Source organism: Monodon monoceros, unplaced genomic scaffold (assembly GCF_005190385.1).
Source record: "Monodon monoceros isolate NGI ecotype Baffin Bay Population unplaced genomic scaffold, NGI_Narwhal_1 Super_Scaffold_9, whole genome shotgun sequence".
NCBI classification, from domain to species: domain Eukaryota; kingdom Metazoa; phylum Chordata; class Mammalia; order Artiodactyla; family Monodontidae; genus Monodon; species Monodon monoceros.
In genome coordinates, this window is record NW_021703786.1 from 29,481,890 (window position 1) to 29,496,266 (window position 14,377).

General features: G+C 53.3%; 1 protein-coding gene across 2 annotated transcripts; it reads right to left on the reverse strand.

The window, feature by feature from the left end:
- Positions 1–1,283: 1,283 nt before the first annotated feature.
- On the reverse strand, positions 1,284–13,465 carry PRCD (photoreceptor disc component). 2 transcript variants are annotated; one of them, XM_029212491.1, is made up of 5 exons: positions 13,213–13,465; positions 12,856–12,924; positions 10,751–10,825; positions 10,264–10,352; positions 1,284–1,650 (listed from the first exon to the last, which is right to left on the reverse strand). In XM_029212491.1, the coding sequence occupies exons 1-3, from the start codon at positions 13,284–13,286 to the stop codon at positions 10,804–10,806; spliced, it is 165 nt and encodes a 54-aa protein (XP_029068324.1). In that variant the 5' UTR covers positions 13,287–13,465; the 3' UTR covers positions 1,284–1,650; positions 10,264–10,352; positions 10,751–10,803. The 2 variants fall into 2 exon arrangements, with proteins under 2 accessions (XP_029068324.1, XP_029068323.1); XM_029212490.1 differs by lacking the exon at positions 1,284–1,650 and adding an exon at positions 9,526–9,618.
- Positions 13,466–14,377: the final 912 nt, after the last annotated feature.

A 14,377-nucleotide genomic window follows, 5' to 3' on the forward strand; every position in this document is an offset into this window, starting at 1 on the left:
ATTCCTTTCATCTCAGACCCTAAGTGCGGAATTTGCCAAAAGCTGCTTGTGTGCAGGCAGGTGATCTGCAGGCAAAACAACGATGATAGCTAACACTTCATAGCACTTACTGTGTGCCACTCACTCCTTGAGTACTTTACGGATATTAATTCGTTTAATCCTCACCACTGCACAGGGCAGTGCATTATCACTACCCCCTTTTTACAGATGAGGAAACAGGAGCATTGAGAGATGATGTAACTTGCCCCAGTTCACACAACTAGTAACTGGTGGTGTCAGGGTTTGATCCCAGCCTGTAGAGTCTGTGCTTTTACCACAAAGTTATACTGCACCGTGTGTGTATATATATAAATGGATCTTATATATAAAGGGTTTTGGTTTGGGGGGAAGGGGAAGGAAGAGGGATTTTGTGTGTTTGCATGGGTGGTTAGGGAGGAAACTGGGGGAGAATGATGGGCACCTTGTTGCACTGTTTCGAGCCACTTTCTGGCAGGAAGAGTGAGGGTGAGAGCCTGCAGGAGCTGATCAGTGAAAGGCAGAGGCTCTGGGCCCTGGCAGGTCTGTTTTGGGTCCCAGACTAGTTGCCACCCAGTGTGCAGTGAGGGCCATTTGTCGCAGCTCGAGAAGGGCCACTGTGCCGGAGGCCACAGTGTAGCTTTCACACCTGACAGGGCACTTGGTGGAACAGCAACAGGCTCACGGCGGATGGCAGTGTCACTGGGCTGCTGGGCTATGGCCAAGCGGCCAGAGCAAAATGCAGTGAGAGGCCTTGTGTCTGAGCACACGTCAGGTGCACTGCTTAGGCAATCCAGAAATAACTGAGAAAGACTTCAAAGAATGCACCAGAATTCCTGAATGAGCTGGCGAGGGCTCAGAGCTGTTGAGATGGAAATGCTAAGGCCAGTGTGACTTCATTTGCACTCGTTGCTGGTGAGGTCTAGGACGTTTGAGTTTTACATTATTCAAGGCCGGTGTAGACCTCTATTTATTACACAGAAAGAGTCACACAGTCTAGTGATAAGTGACAGAAGTAGGTCACAAGCTGAACAGGGCAAGAGTCCCCAGGGCCGTTCAAGGGACCTCGACTCTGAGTGCAAAGGGGAAATCTGGTCGGCTGGCCTGCTGTGCTCAGGCGGTCAGCTCACTGAGTTCCAGTCACTGCTAGGATTTAAGACATGGTATCCGAAACCCACATATAGAAAACAGAGTCTTTAAATATTGAGGTGAATTTCTTAACCTGAAAAGGAATCTTTAATTTTATTAGCAAAAGCATGAGGAGGGTAGGTATATCCCAAGCAGCTGGCTGCTTAACTGGGAGCAGATGCACCAGTGATATCCCGGGAAGTTCACCCGTGTGGCAGGCACTCCTAGTCCTGCAGCTGTCCTTCCTCTGTCTTACAAACAGCAGAGCTACTGGGCAAGCACCTGCCCTGCCCAAAGGAGTGCATCTCGGCCATAGAAAGCTATTCCCTTTGCCAGGAATTGTTTCAGGAAAGGGTCTGCGGCGCAGTTCTGCCAGGTTTGGGAACGTTTACTAGTTTTTAAAAACAGTAGCCTCTCTTCCGGCTTTGGGACATCGTGAGGAGATGCCTGAGAGCACCGAAGCCATCTTGTATCCGTGACGCCCGTTTCCCAGCAAGAGCGGAAGGTCTGTGGTGGCAGAGAGGAGAAAAGAGCATGAACCCTTGAAGATGCTTTTGAACTGCTGGAGAAACCAGTCCCCAAACCCCCTGCCTTCAGACCTTTTGTTTGATTCAGAGACACGTATTTTTACATGTTAGTATTTCTGAATGTGGGAGGCATCTTTTGAGCAATGGCATCTTAGGTTCAGTGAAATACAGAGTGTGAGATTTAAGAAAGAAACCACCGTGTTGTTTAAGCCGTCTCAAGTTGGGTGTTCTGTTAGAACCAGAATCATCCTGGGCTTCCCTGGTGGCACAGAGGTTAAGAGTCCGCCTGCCAGGGCTTCCCTGGTGGCGCAGTGGTTGAGAGTCCGCCTGCCGATGCAGGGAACACGGGTTCGTGCCACGGTCCGGGAAGATCCCACATGCCGCGGAGCGGCTGGGCCCGTGAGCCATGGCCGCTGAGCCTGCGCGTCCGGAGCCTGTGCTCTGCAGCAGGAGAGGCCACAACAGTGAGAGGCCCGCGTACCGCCAAAAAAAAAAAAAAAGAATCCGCCTGCCAGTGCAGGGGACAGGGGTTCGAGACCTGGTCCGGGAAGATCCCACATGCCGCGGAGCAACTAAGCCTGTGCGCCACAACTGCTGAGCCCACGTGCCACAACTACTGAAGCCCGTGCGCCTAGAGCCCGTGCTCCGCAACAAGAGAAGCCATCACAATGAGAAGCCCGCACACTGCAACAAAGAGTAGCCCCTGCTCGCTGCAACTAGAGAAAGCCGCACGCAGCAACAAAGACCGAACTCAGCCAAAAAAAGAAAAAAAAAAATCAAAATCATCCTACATGATATGATCGACATTTTCCAAAAAAATTTTTTTTTAATGATTATTCTCTGGAAGGATGGGTCGTGGTAAAATAAAGACAAACTGACACACTCAAATTACCAACCTGAAAAATAATAACAGCTGGTGTCTAGTGTTGACTCCGTGCCAGGCACTGCTCTAAACACCTTTTTTAAAAAACCACTTTATTGAGTTCTGAGTGACATACAACAAGCTGCCCATATTTAATGTAAAAACTTGATGATTCTAAGCACCTGCACTTTGCTATCTCATTTGACTCTCACAACTGCCCTGTCATTATCCTCCCATTTTGCAGCCAAAGTGCAGAAAGATGAAAGTCATTAGTAAGTAGGGGCACTGAGAGCTCAATCTAGCCTCCAAACCTATGGTCTTAACTGCTGTGCTGGATTTCCTGGAAAAATACGCTATGACAGTGGATCATGTTTTGTTAACTCTGGTGATTTTAATTCACCCAGCTAGAAAGCCCATCATAAAAGCATAGAGGATGTTTTTCCCTTCAATTTCTCAGGACTGTGAAAGAGGGCCACAAATCCTGTTCAGCAGAAGTCTGGGACCATTGAACATAGCTTTAACTTCCTGGAGGAGAAGAAACAGAACAACAGGAACCCTAATTATTGAGAATGGATGACCTTGGGTTGCGGTGGATTCTTTCCTGCGTTGACCAATAGCACACATTTCACTCGCCTGCTCGGAGGATATGTTGCCTCTCATAAAATTATTACTTAATGGGTTTTTAAAAAAATAAGTGAATTTGAAGAATAAGTAATATCTCATTGACCTCTTCTGCTGTTTTCTGGACACATCTCTCCTTCCCAGAAACCCTGCCTTCTCACAACTGCTGCAGCACCTTTGCTCATGCTGTTTGTTTCCTTTGCGTTGACATTTCCTTCCCTTCATCCTTCCCTCTGCGTAGCAAATCCCAACTCATGCTTCAGTACCCCCTTGAGAAATCTTACCTGAGGTGCTCAAGCAGTCCCCTAGCTCTTTCCTCAGCGTCCACAGCAGGCTGGTTTAGCACACACTCTGCTGATTCGAGCTGAGTAACCCCAAGCAGAGGACTTCACCTCTCTCTAAGGTTCTTTATCTGCAACAGGCGGAGGCAGAGGCTCTCCCAAACCCCACACGACGGTCTTAGCATTGTGCATGCAAAGTATCTAGCACGCCCGGGCACGGGGGAAGCACTCAGTAAGCGGCACTCTTATTATGTGAACATACATACTTCTTTTAATACTCACTGTTTTACGATTATTTGTTTTCGTGTCTGGCTTTTCTACTAGACAGCAAGGCAAGAGTCAAGTCTTCGTTGTTGTTTTTTTTGGTTTTTTTTTTTTTGAAACTCTTTAAGTCATCTTTTTTGAGGTGTAATTTACATACAATAAAATGCATCCATTTAAAATGTACAGTGCAGTAGTCCAATAAGGAATACACCTATGCAGCCACGACCCCATCACAATTTAGAACATTTTCATCGCCCGGAGATCCCCTTCACACCCTTTTACAGTCAAGTCTCCATACAACCCCGGCCCCAGACAACCACTGGTCTGCTTTCTGTCACTGGTGATTAGTTTTCCCTGTTCCAGAATTTCATATAAATGGAGTCATACCGTAGGTACTCTTCTGTGTCTGGCTTCTCTCAATTACCCGTGTTGTGGCTTAGATCAGTAGTTCATTTCCTTTTTAATTACTGAATATCATTCCATTGTATGAATATACCACAACATTGTTATTCCCGTGCATGTTGGTGGACCTTTGGGCTGTTTCCAGTTTGGAGCTATGATGAATAAAGCTGCAATGAACGTTTTTGTACAAATCTTTCTGTGGACATAAGTTTTCATCTCTCTTAGATAAATGCAGGGGAAACTGTCAAATGGGTTTCCCAAGTGCTTTGTGACGCTTACACTCCCCCAGCAACATATTACAGAGTTACACTTGCTCCACACCCTTACCAACACCTGTTATGGTCGGTCTTTAAGCCATTCTGGTAGGTGTGTCATAATATCTCATTGTGGTTTTAACGTGCATTTCCCCGTTGACTATCACGCTGAACATCTTTCTGTGTGTTTGTTGGCCCTATGTATACTTTTTTGTGAAGTGTCTGTTAAAACCCTCCCTTTTTGTATTGGCCTATCTTCTTATTGAGTTGTGAAAGTTCTTTATATATTCTGGATACAGGTCCTTTCTCAGATACTTGCTTGGGAGATATTATCTCCCAGTCTTTCCAGTTTTGATCAAGTCCAGTTTATCCATTTCGCTTTTATGGTTAGTGCTTTCTGTGTTCTATTGAAAGGATTTTCCTTTCTCCACTGAATCACCTTTGTCCTGTCTTTGGATCTCATTGATCTGTATGTATGTCCTTTGGAAAGCCCCCCACCCAGCACCGTCTTGAACTCTCATCATGTCTCCTCATCCTAGTGAGACCACCGTGGTCTGCATGGTCTGCCCTCCCCACGCCGCAGGCAGGGAACTGTCTGAGGCAGACGCTGAGGCAAGCATGAGGTCACCATCCTGTGTGCTGTGCATTGTCAAGTGTCTGTTTCTTATATTTTGCTCAGTTTTCTGGTTGTTTGTGGCAGGAAGTCTTAATTCATTTCTGCATCCACAGTGCCTGGCACACAGACACTCCATGAATGTCTGTTGAGTGAGCGAGCCCTTGTTAGCACCTCCAGACACAGTCCACCAGAGTCTCTCTCTCTTTTTTTTTTTTTTTTTTTTGCGGTACGCGGGCCTCTCACTCTTGTGGCCTCTCCCGTTGCAGAGCACAGGCTCCGGATGCACAGGCTCAGCAGCCATGGCTCACGGGCCCAGCCGCTCCGCGGCATGTGGGATCTTTCCGGACCAGGGCACGAACCCGCGTCCCCTGCATCGGCAGGCGGACTCTCAACCACTGCGCCACCAGGGAAGCCCCAGAGTCTCTTTTGATTGGAAGAAGCTGTGGAGCCCCCAGAGGTCATCTGGTCCATCCCCTGCATCTTAGTAGACAGTTCTTTTCCTGAGGATGGTCATTAGTCCTTTACGTCCCCAGCGCCAAGCCGCCTGGGTTCAACACATGCCTGTTAAATGGGGAGATTGAGGTCCAGAGAAGGAAAGGTCAAGTGACCAGGCAGTGGCTGGGCTGGCAGAACTGGACCTCCCAGGCCAGGATCTTGGTCTTGTACTAACCAGCAGGGCAGGCACTGCCTCTTATCGCTGTCTCATTCCCAGCACCTCACACAGGATTTGTACATTGTAGGCTCCCAATACGTGCTTGTTAGATAGGAGCAAGTGAATAAATGGAAGAGTTTCCTCTAATACTTAGTTTAGCTGGCTTCTGCGTGTGATGTTATGTGGGCGTGTGTGTGTTCACAGAAGGATAGGATTGGCCATTTCTACCCAGGTTCGTAGGTCATGGTCATCAGTAACTCTTTTAATTTTCTCTCCACCCTCTAGACTTAGTCCCCACTAGGGGGCATGTGCATCCCACAGAGAGGGTCTGCAGTTCTAAAGTTCCAGGACTTGTTTCCAGTTTGTCCGCGGATCCCTCTTGAAGCTACCTCCTTGGTCCACATGCCCTGCGCCCTCCCCCTGCAAAAACAAACAGCTCCCCCCTCCTCTAGCTCCGCCTCCAGCTGGGCCGCTGGCTGCCATCGTCTCCCTCCCAGGGGCTCTGCCCTGGTTGAAGGAGGTAGCAGAATGGCAGTGGCAGTGGCTCTCAGTGCTGGCCTCGCCGTCTGTCATCCCTGCCGGTGGCCACTGCTTCCTCCCTGAAGGGGATGACAGATCCTGGAGGGGCCGCTCTCCTCCTTCCCCTCAGCTGGTAGACAAGGACTGGCCTTTCGGGACCCAGAGTCTGGTCTGCCCTTGAACCCCAGGTTCCTGAAGAGAGAGCATGTGAATCACCCTGGCAAACCCCGCCCGGCCCACCTGCAAAGGCACTGCCGGGGTGAGGCCGTAGCTCTCATTCCTTGTGCCTGGAGGACGGTCACCCCGGGCTTTCCTCACAGCCCCCGCTCTAGACTCAGTTCCTTCCTCCCCCGACAGCCTCACAAGCTTTGGCATCAACGTTGCCCGGGCACAGGTCCTGGCTTTGCCACCAGCTGCGAGTGACCTTGAGTGAGTTCTGTGAACCTCACTTTCCGTATTGGGTAAATGAGGTTAACAGCAGTACCTGCCTCATAAGTGAGACAATGCTTATGAATAAAGCTCTTGGTACAGCGCCTAGCACGGAGAAGTGTCTGAGACCTATTAGCCAGTTTCAATAACATGAGTCGTGTCAGCATCATGATATTCAAGTAAACCTTAATATGAGCCACTTGGCTACTCTCCTTTTGAGGCGCACGGAGGAGCATTACTGCCTCTATCTCAAGGTCTTGGGCTTCTTCCTAACAGTGAGGGCCCTGCAGAGGGGCCCTGGGAGCCTGGGGGAACCAGTCGGGCCCCCTGCTGCTGTGCTGTGCCATTGTGCCAGCCTCCAATAGGCACCGTGCCCCCCTAGTCTAGGACCGGGGCCTGTGCTCTCTGCCCCTGCCCAGGACTGTCCTGCCTGTAGACACTCGGTCACACGTTTGGGATGGGCGGGTACTCTCCCCGGTTGCATCTGCACCCTAGGGTGATGCCAGGCAGCTGTGGTAGCTGCTTCCCTTGCTCCCCCGCCTCACCCCTGGCACCTCATTAGCTCTCTGGTCGTGTCCCAACCTCCGGGAGGGACTGGCAGCGGCCCTGAGCTGCAGCCACAGAAGTAGCAGACAGCACCTCCCCGCTCGCTCCCGGCTGCTGCCCTCGGCCACCCTGCAGCTCCGAGCAGCCTTTTCCCTGTCACTCAGGCTCCCATCAGTAGGGAGATTAGCATTCAGCCGGAGGATGGAAAAGAATCAGGACAACCACCTCCTGTCTCCTCTGGGAGCTGAGATTCATTCGGAGAAGCAGAGCCCGTTGCGGGGAAGGTATCCAGGCCAGGACCCTCCCACTGGAGGTTGGGACAGGGTTCCAGATACCGAGAAGCAACAGCGGTGCACTCTGGTACCATCTCACTGGGTGCTGGGTCTTACTAGGTGGCCCCCACCCAGAAGTTCCACCCTCTGCTGTCCTCTCATTTGTTTCAGAGTTGCCCGTTGCCCAGCTGGTGTGTATGTGGAAAGACAGGCCAGGAAGGGCTGTGGGGAGGGGGTGAGGGACTCTAGCTGTTCTGAACCTACTAACTTCTGAAATGACTAACTGTTCAGTAATTGACAGTTTATAAACACAATCACACTAGCTTACATATATTGAACACTCACTAAACATGGTAAGCCCTTGACATGCATTATCTAATTTAACACTACAATAATCCTGTGAGAAGGTTTACTGTTATCTCCGCCTCATAGATGAGGAAACTGAGGCACAGAGACGTTCAGTAACCTACCCAAGGCCACAGAGGTAGGAAGTGGTGGCGGCGTCAAGATTTCAACCCGGTGCTCTGACTCTGGGCTCCTCCCTCTTAGATCCTTTATCATTATTTCATAACAGCCCACACCCCGGACCAGGAGTGACCCAGCTCTGTCTCTCGAGTTGCCCTTAATCCCCCCCCTCCTGTTATGGTCAGTCTACCAAGCCCCTGAACTTTCCTGCTCCCATTTCCAAGCAGCGGCTCTTTCCAAGGAAATGGGAGGGGAGAAGGACTCAGCCTTTTGGGAACATTGGGTCCACCCCCAGCATGGGCTTCCTACCAGCTGCTGTGACAGGAGATGGTGGGCCGAGGAAGGGGCGCCTCGGTCCCGGGCAGCCTCCCGTAGAGGCTCTCTAGGCCGAGGGTGGCAGCTCTCTGCAGTAGAAGCTGCCAATGTGCAGACTGTGCAGAGAGCCCAGGGGTGGGAGAGCCCTGAGAAGAAGAGGCGAGCGTGGGCCGGGCGTGTGGGGAAGGTGTAAACACAATCTGCTCCCACCGAAGCCAGCCTGCTCCCTGGGGGAGAGAGCCCCTCCCGCCCAGCCCACATGGCACCCCGGCTGCCAGGGCCTGGGCAGCCTCCAAGCCCAGGCAGACACATCCCCCCACCTCCAGCAGCCCCTTCCTCTTGCTTTCCCTCCTTCCATCTGGAACCAGTCCCCAGAGGAGCCTTCATCTCCTGAGCAGGCTCTTAGAACAGGGCTGCAAAGGGGTGTCACTTTGTGGATGTGCATCTGGGCCGTGAGCCAGCCCCGGTGCCGCTAGGCGACCTTGGTCTGACAATTCCTCAGCCCAGTGGAAGGAGACAGGCAACTTGAAAATGGCAGAGAGCGGAGGCAAGGATGAAGTGACAGGAATATGGCAAATAGATTAGAGAATGGATGCATAGATAGGATCAGGGAGTACAGACTGGGTCCCAGAACAGTGCGCTCTGGCCCTCAGCCTGAGAGTCCTGTCACCAGGAAGGCTGATGCCTCCCAGGGAGAAAGACGTGCTGATGGGAGCTGAGAGAAGTGGTCACGAACTCGTGGCCCACGTCAAGGGCGCAGCTCCTTCCCTTGGTGAGACCCTTCCCTGCCTCCACCCTGCCCTACTTTGTGAGGCTCCCACAGAACCGCCAGGCTCCCTGCAGCAGCTCCCCCAACTCTGCATCACTTCAGAGTGGGTTCCCCGAGTCCAGTCGGCTGCACCTCACCTTTTCCTGCTGTCTAGAGAACTCCCCCAGCTCCTCTTTCCTGAAAGTCAGGGGCGGGGCCCAGCCGGGCAGAGACCTCGTTGCTAGATGGGCAATGGGGGCTGGATGGGGAGGTGAGATGCACGTGGGGGGAGTCTGGGGGGGCTTTGGAAGACGAATGGCTGCAAGGCATTTGGCAGCAGCTGCCTGCAGGGTCTGCGCCTGGACCGCGGGGAGCAGAAGCGGAAATCTGCTTTTCTCTCTGCTCAGGATCAGGCAGGATGGTAAAGAGAGAGAAAGGGCAGAGCAGCTGGGGGCAAAGGAGGCCGCCGCCGTTACTGAGCCGTCAGCAGATTGACGGAAGCAAGTGTCATGCTTTTTCCCTTCCCACATGCTACTGCCCATTTGGGACATGGGCACGCGTGCACACACACACACACACAGAAGACACACTCCGAGGACAAGCTGTGAGTTGCTTCCATCCAGCTGTAGGCAGACATGTCACAGATCCGAACGGCATTTCCTATTGATCACTTCAGCAGAGCAGCCAGTGGCAGGGTGACCTCTGGGGACCAGGGAGAGGCAAATGTCATAGGAAGTGAGTGCCACCATCGCAAAGTGACACCACACAGCCCTGGACAAGCTGAGCTGCCAAAGATGGGCGGCCAGGCCAGTAAAACCGCTTCTTCCACTGAGCAGCTGCAGATTTCCAGGCGGCTTCAGGGAGGCCTGTGCTGTGGGCGTGAAGAGCATGGGCTCTGCAACCTGCATGTCAGCCTGGGGTCCTCCACTTACTAGCTGGGTGACGCTGGGCAAATTAGCAAAGCTCTCTGTGAGTTTCCTCATTTCTAAACCGTGGACAATAACATGACCAGCCTCTGTGGGTTGTTGTGAGGGTTCAGAGGAGGGTGAGAGGGCAGCCCTTCCTTTGTGAATGTGAACCATCTCTGTCCCTCAGTTCTGGAGTCTCCTCGCCCCCCACTTGTTCCCTCCTCTAGCCCCGGGCGGCAGGGGTTGCCCCCGAGTTAAATGGGGGGACCCCACTGAGTCCCTCTCTCTGGGCCTCCTCAGAGGAAGGGAGCCCGTCCCAGAGCTTGAGCATCTCTGCCCCTCCCGCCTGCCCGGCCAGGCCCAGCTTCAGAAGCCCCAGAGCCAGGGCCTCGGGGGAAGCGCAGACTGGTGGGTCTGGGGGCCGAAAAGGGGAGTCTACCTTCTCAACGGCTGCTTTCCCTAGTCTCCCTCCTGCAGCTCCTTCCACCACGGTGTCCTTCGAGGGTGGGGGGCACACCAGGACGTGAGCTGAAAGAGAAAACCAAGCCGGGTCGGCTCTCTCTCCCACCCCAGAGCAGGCCCTTGTATTTCAGAGTGGGCATCCCAGAGCACTGCCTCTCCCTGCGAAGTCCTCTAGACAGCCCTCAGGCCCCCAGCAGGACCACCATCCCCAGGCCTAGAAAATGCTGTTGAGATCACACGTAGTTCTCTTAAAACTAACCCTTGCCCTGTGGCCTGGAACATAACAGGCTCAAGGTAGGAGCCGACGGAAGGAGTCCACCCTCCTACCCTTAACCTCCATCGTGACCACAGAGCTGAAGACAGCCTGCTCTGCTCCCACATGGCCAGGCCTTGCGTGCTCTGTATTCTTCCTTTCTTGTCCCCAGCCCTGCCCTCTCTCCTCCAGGCTGCAGCCCCTGCCCTACCTGCCAGCTGATCCCAGGCCCTGGCGCTGAGCTCCTCCTGAAGAGGCGAGGGCTTACTTCAGCGGTTCTTTCTCTCTAAACAGAAAAGAACACGGAGTCAGAAGACTGGAGGATGACCCTCCCACACTTCCAGCCTTCCCCTTCCTCCTGCCCCCAAGCCTAGCAATTCACCCCACTATTGAGGAACAGCAACACCCCAGAAGCCAATTGGAATTTATGACTGTGGAACCGGAGAGCAGAACTTTCACGTCTACTGCCCCACCGGGCCAGCCCTCCGTGGAGCCACCATCGGCAGGAGGGGTTAGTTGGTAGGCCGGTTAGCTGGGTCCCAAGGAGTTAACAGGCAACTGCTCCCTTCTGGCAAGGCCACAGCAGACCAGGCCCGGCCAGATGGTCCCAGATTTGGCCTTTTCTCTCCTGACAGGAGGTCCAGGGGCATTTCAGTCGAGGAGATGGACTGTCTGAAGTCAGGGACCTGTCAGTCCCACATCAGCCACAAATTGGGTGGACGACGTTGAGTAAGTCATTTACGTCTCCCTGCCCCTCAGCTTCTTGCATCATTGACAAGAGCTAGAAACACCTGAACTGCCAAACCTTTGGGGCCATGGAGACTTCCGAGTGAGTTAATGTATGAGAAACCCCTGAGGAAGAATAAAGCACTGATCATATAACAGCAAGAGTAGAGCTGGCGTTAACTGAGCAGTTACTCTGTGCTGAGTGCTTTACTACGGTTATCTCATTTAAACCTCACAGAAACCTCACAACCAGTCTGTTATTAATCCCAGTTTACATATGAATAAAAAGATTACATAATTTGCCCACAGCCTCTCAGTAAGAGCGGAGGTAGGATTTAAACTCAGGCTGCCCCGCTCCAGACCCAAACTCAACAGTGAGGACCAGTCAGCATTTGAGGGCCCAGTGATCGTCATTTTATACGTGTCAGCCCATTTCACCGGTAGTCGTAATTAGGCACTATTGTGACCCTCTCAGCTAGCCCAGCTATCGAGGAAGGGCGTCACAGAAATGAATCTGCTTCCTGCACAGGCCCTGGGCTTCCCAGGGGGCCTTCTGACATTCCAAACCTGGGGGAACCCAAGGACTGAGAAGTCAGAGCAGAGACACAGAGAAAGACCCAAGTTCTCGGCTTGCCAACCTTGACGTATTTATGGGGCACACTGCAGGCACATCGCCCACACCCTGGAAGAGACGTGGGGTGCACAGGCGAGCGTGCATGCTCACTGTCTTAGCCGTCTGAGCCTCCTTTCAGGGGAGTGAGAGAAGCAGTGCCGGGGGCTAGAAGATGCTTCCACAGCAGAGAATATCACTCTTCAGATAGGTCCCCCACACTAGATGGGCCCAAAGGCACAAATGAACATTTCCAACTGTAGGTTCTTCAGAAATATTTGCTGATTTTTCAGTGTCTTCTTGGGCATAGAGCCCCTATCATCAAAGGACACTAGTCAGCGGAGAAGGAAAAGTCCAGAAGTTTCCCAATCTTCACCCCTGGTAAAGGCCACATGGCTCCAGAATAGGGAAGAGTTAACTTTCTGGCCACTGGAGACAGTGTCCTGCCCGCAGGGACTGCCCAGCCAATGGCACTCAGTGCTGATGATGTCATGCTCCTCCTGCGCCTGCTATTGGGGACTGGACAGCGAATCCGGCTGGAGGTTCAGGCAGCTCCGCTGCTGCCGAGGCTGGGGGGGCTGGGGGGGCGGGGGGGGCGGTGGCAGCGGGCGAGGGAGGGGGAAGGGAAGGCAAGCAAAGCAACGCAGAGCTGCTTCTGCCTCATCCCTCTCTCCACTCCCCCTGCACCTTCCAAGAGAAGGGACCCTGGGGACCACCCCGCACTAGGACAAGCAAGGCAGAGAAATTTTGGTCCAGAGGAGAAGCTGAGAGTCCCATTCCCAACTGGAGAAAACAGACATTCGGCCTGCCCACTAGGCATACAGTGAACAGGGTAGCTGGGGTGAGGGGCCAGCGTGGAGCACGCACGCACACACACACACATACCCACGAACACCCCCGGGGCCTGGGCAGGGACAGGGGACAGCGGCAGCCTCCTTAGCGACACCCTTCCTCCTCCACCCTAGACTCTTCTGCCTTACCTGCCTGAGGACTGGAGGTCTGTTTCCAAGCTGCTGCCCGTAACTGCCCCATCTACTCCACTGGGCTCTCTGTGGGAGGGAAAAGAGGCAGGCAGAGCTGTGGGCAGCACCCAGACCCCAGACCCCGCTCCTCTGCAAGACCTAAGCCACATTGGGCTCTGGAACCGGAGGCTGTGGCCAGCATCTTTGAAGGGCTCCAAGTTCCCCCTACTTCGAGGGGGAACCTCTCAGGGCTCCCTGGCAAGTCCCTCCCAGCCTCCCTGGAGCCCAGGCAGCCCCCGCCCGCCTTCAGCTTGACTGTAACCCAGCGCAGTAGTTTCTCCCCCACCCCAGCCCGTGGCCCAGTCAGTTTCTCACGGTTGGACCCTGTTGGCGAATCGGCGGCGCCAGAGCATGGCCAAGGTGCTGAGCAGGAAGAGGGTAGTGCACATGGCTCAGCTGCCCCATCCCCTCCAGACCGCGTCCGCAGGAGAAGGCCAAGATGGCCCCTGCCAGCTCTCCCAAGCCCCTGCGGTCCTTCCTGAGGCTCCTGCGGGCGATGGATTAGGAGGCTCAAGCTGATTAGTGGGGTCAGCAGACCCGACCTTGTGCAGACTGATCGACCTCACTGGACCCGGTTGTCCCCCCTCCCCGTGGCAGGGTAAATCGACCTCAGTCTGTTCTGGATGTAGGTATAAGTAAGCCCTGGGCCTGCCCCTCAAGGGACTTAGAGTCTAGACAAACGCACTGGCAAGTTAAACAAATGACCACCACAGACAGACTTAGGCTATTCACGGTGCCTACAGAGCACTCTGGGAGTTGCAAGCGTCAGGGGAATCTTCAGAGAGGAGCTGGGCTCATCTGTATTTGCAGGAGCTCAAGGAAGGGTGGGCCCACAGACAGAAGACTCCGCCAGGGCTGCAGACGTGAAAGCACAGGGCATGTTCTGGCAACTGGGAGTTGAGTATTGGTGGAGTCATGGTGTCACAGGGGAGGCATCGGGAGGGGAGGAGGACAGGGGAAGAATATAGATGATGAAGCCAGAAAGACAAGGGAGGCCAGGGAGTGAAGGGCTGGCTAAGTGGTTCACTTCTAAACTCTGGACAGCCGTTTCCAAATGTTTGTGATTACATACCTTCTTCAGTAAAAGGCAGAATCTAAGTGTGCACTCAGGAAAAGGGATATATGCATCCACTCATAAATTATATACTATATTACTGTGCAAATACAGTCCCGCACCAGAGACATACATAAAACTTGTAAAGGGTGAGATCAAAGTGAATAGAATCAAGATTTCTCCTACTTTCTGTCCACATCCCAGGGGAACCTCTTGGGCAGCCGTTTGGATGGCCACTGCACTGGCTCTTCGGAAGCTATCAGAGGCGGCCCAGGAAGCACGCGGAGCACAGGCCAAAAGAGAGAACACGGGTCTGAGGGTGGCGTAAGAAACTAAGCCCACACACTCTCCTCCATCTCTCTCCAAGACCCCCAGAAGAGGGCATTAGAGTTTCCCTCCCTCAACTGAGACCTGAGCGGCAAGAGG

What these genes read in the sequence shown, in the direction of transcription:
- PRCD (XM_029212491.1), bottom strand. Translation starts at nt 13,286, where the DNA reads ATGTGCACTACCCTCTTCCTGCTCAGCACCTTGGCCATGCTCTGGCGC. An exon ending in TTCGCCAACAGGGTCCAACC is followed by an intron (nt 12,925 to 13,212) that starts GTGAGAAACTGA and finishes TCCCTCCCACAG; the next exon opens with AGAGCCCAGTGGAGTAGATG. An exon ending in GACCTCCAGTCCTCAGGCAG is followed by an intron (nt 10,826 to 12,855) that starts GTAAGGCAGAAG and finishes TTTTCTGTTTAG; the next exon opens with AGAGAAAGAACCGCTGAAGT.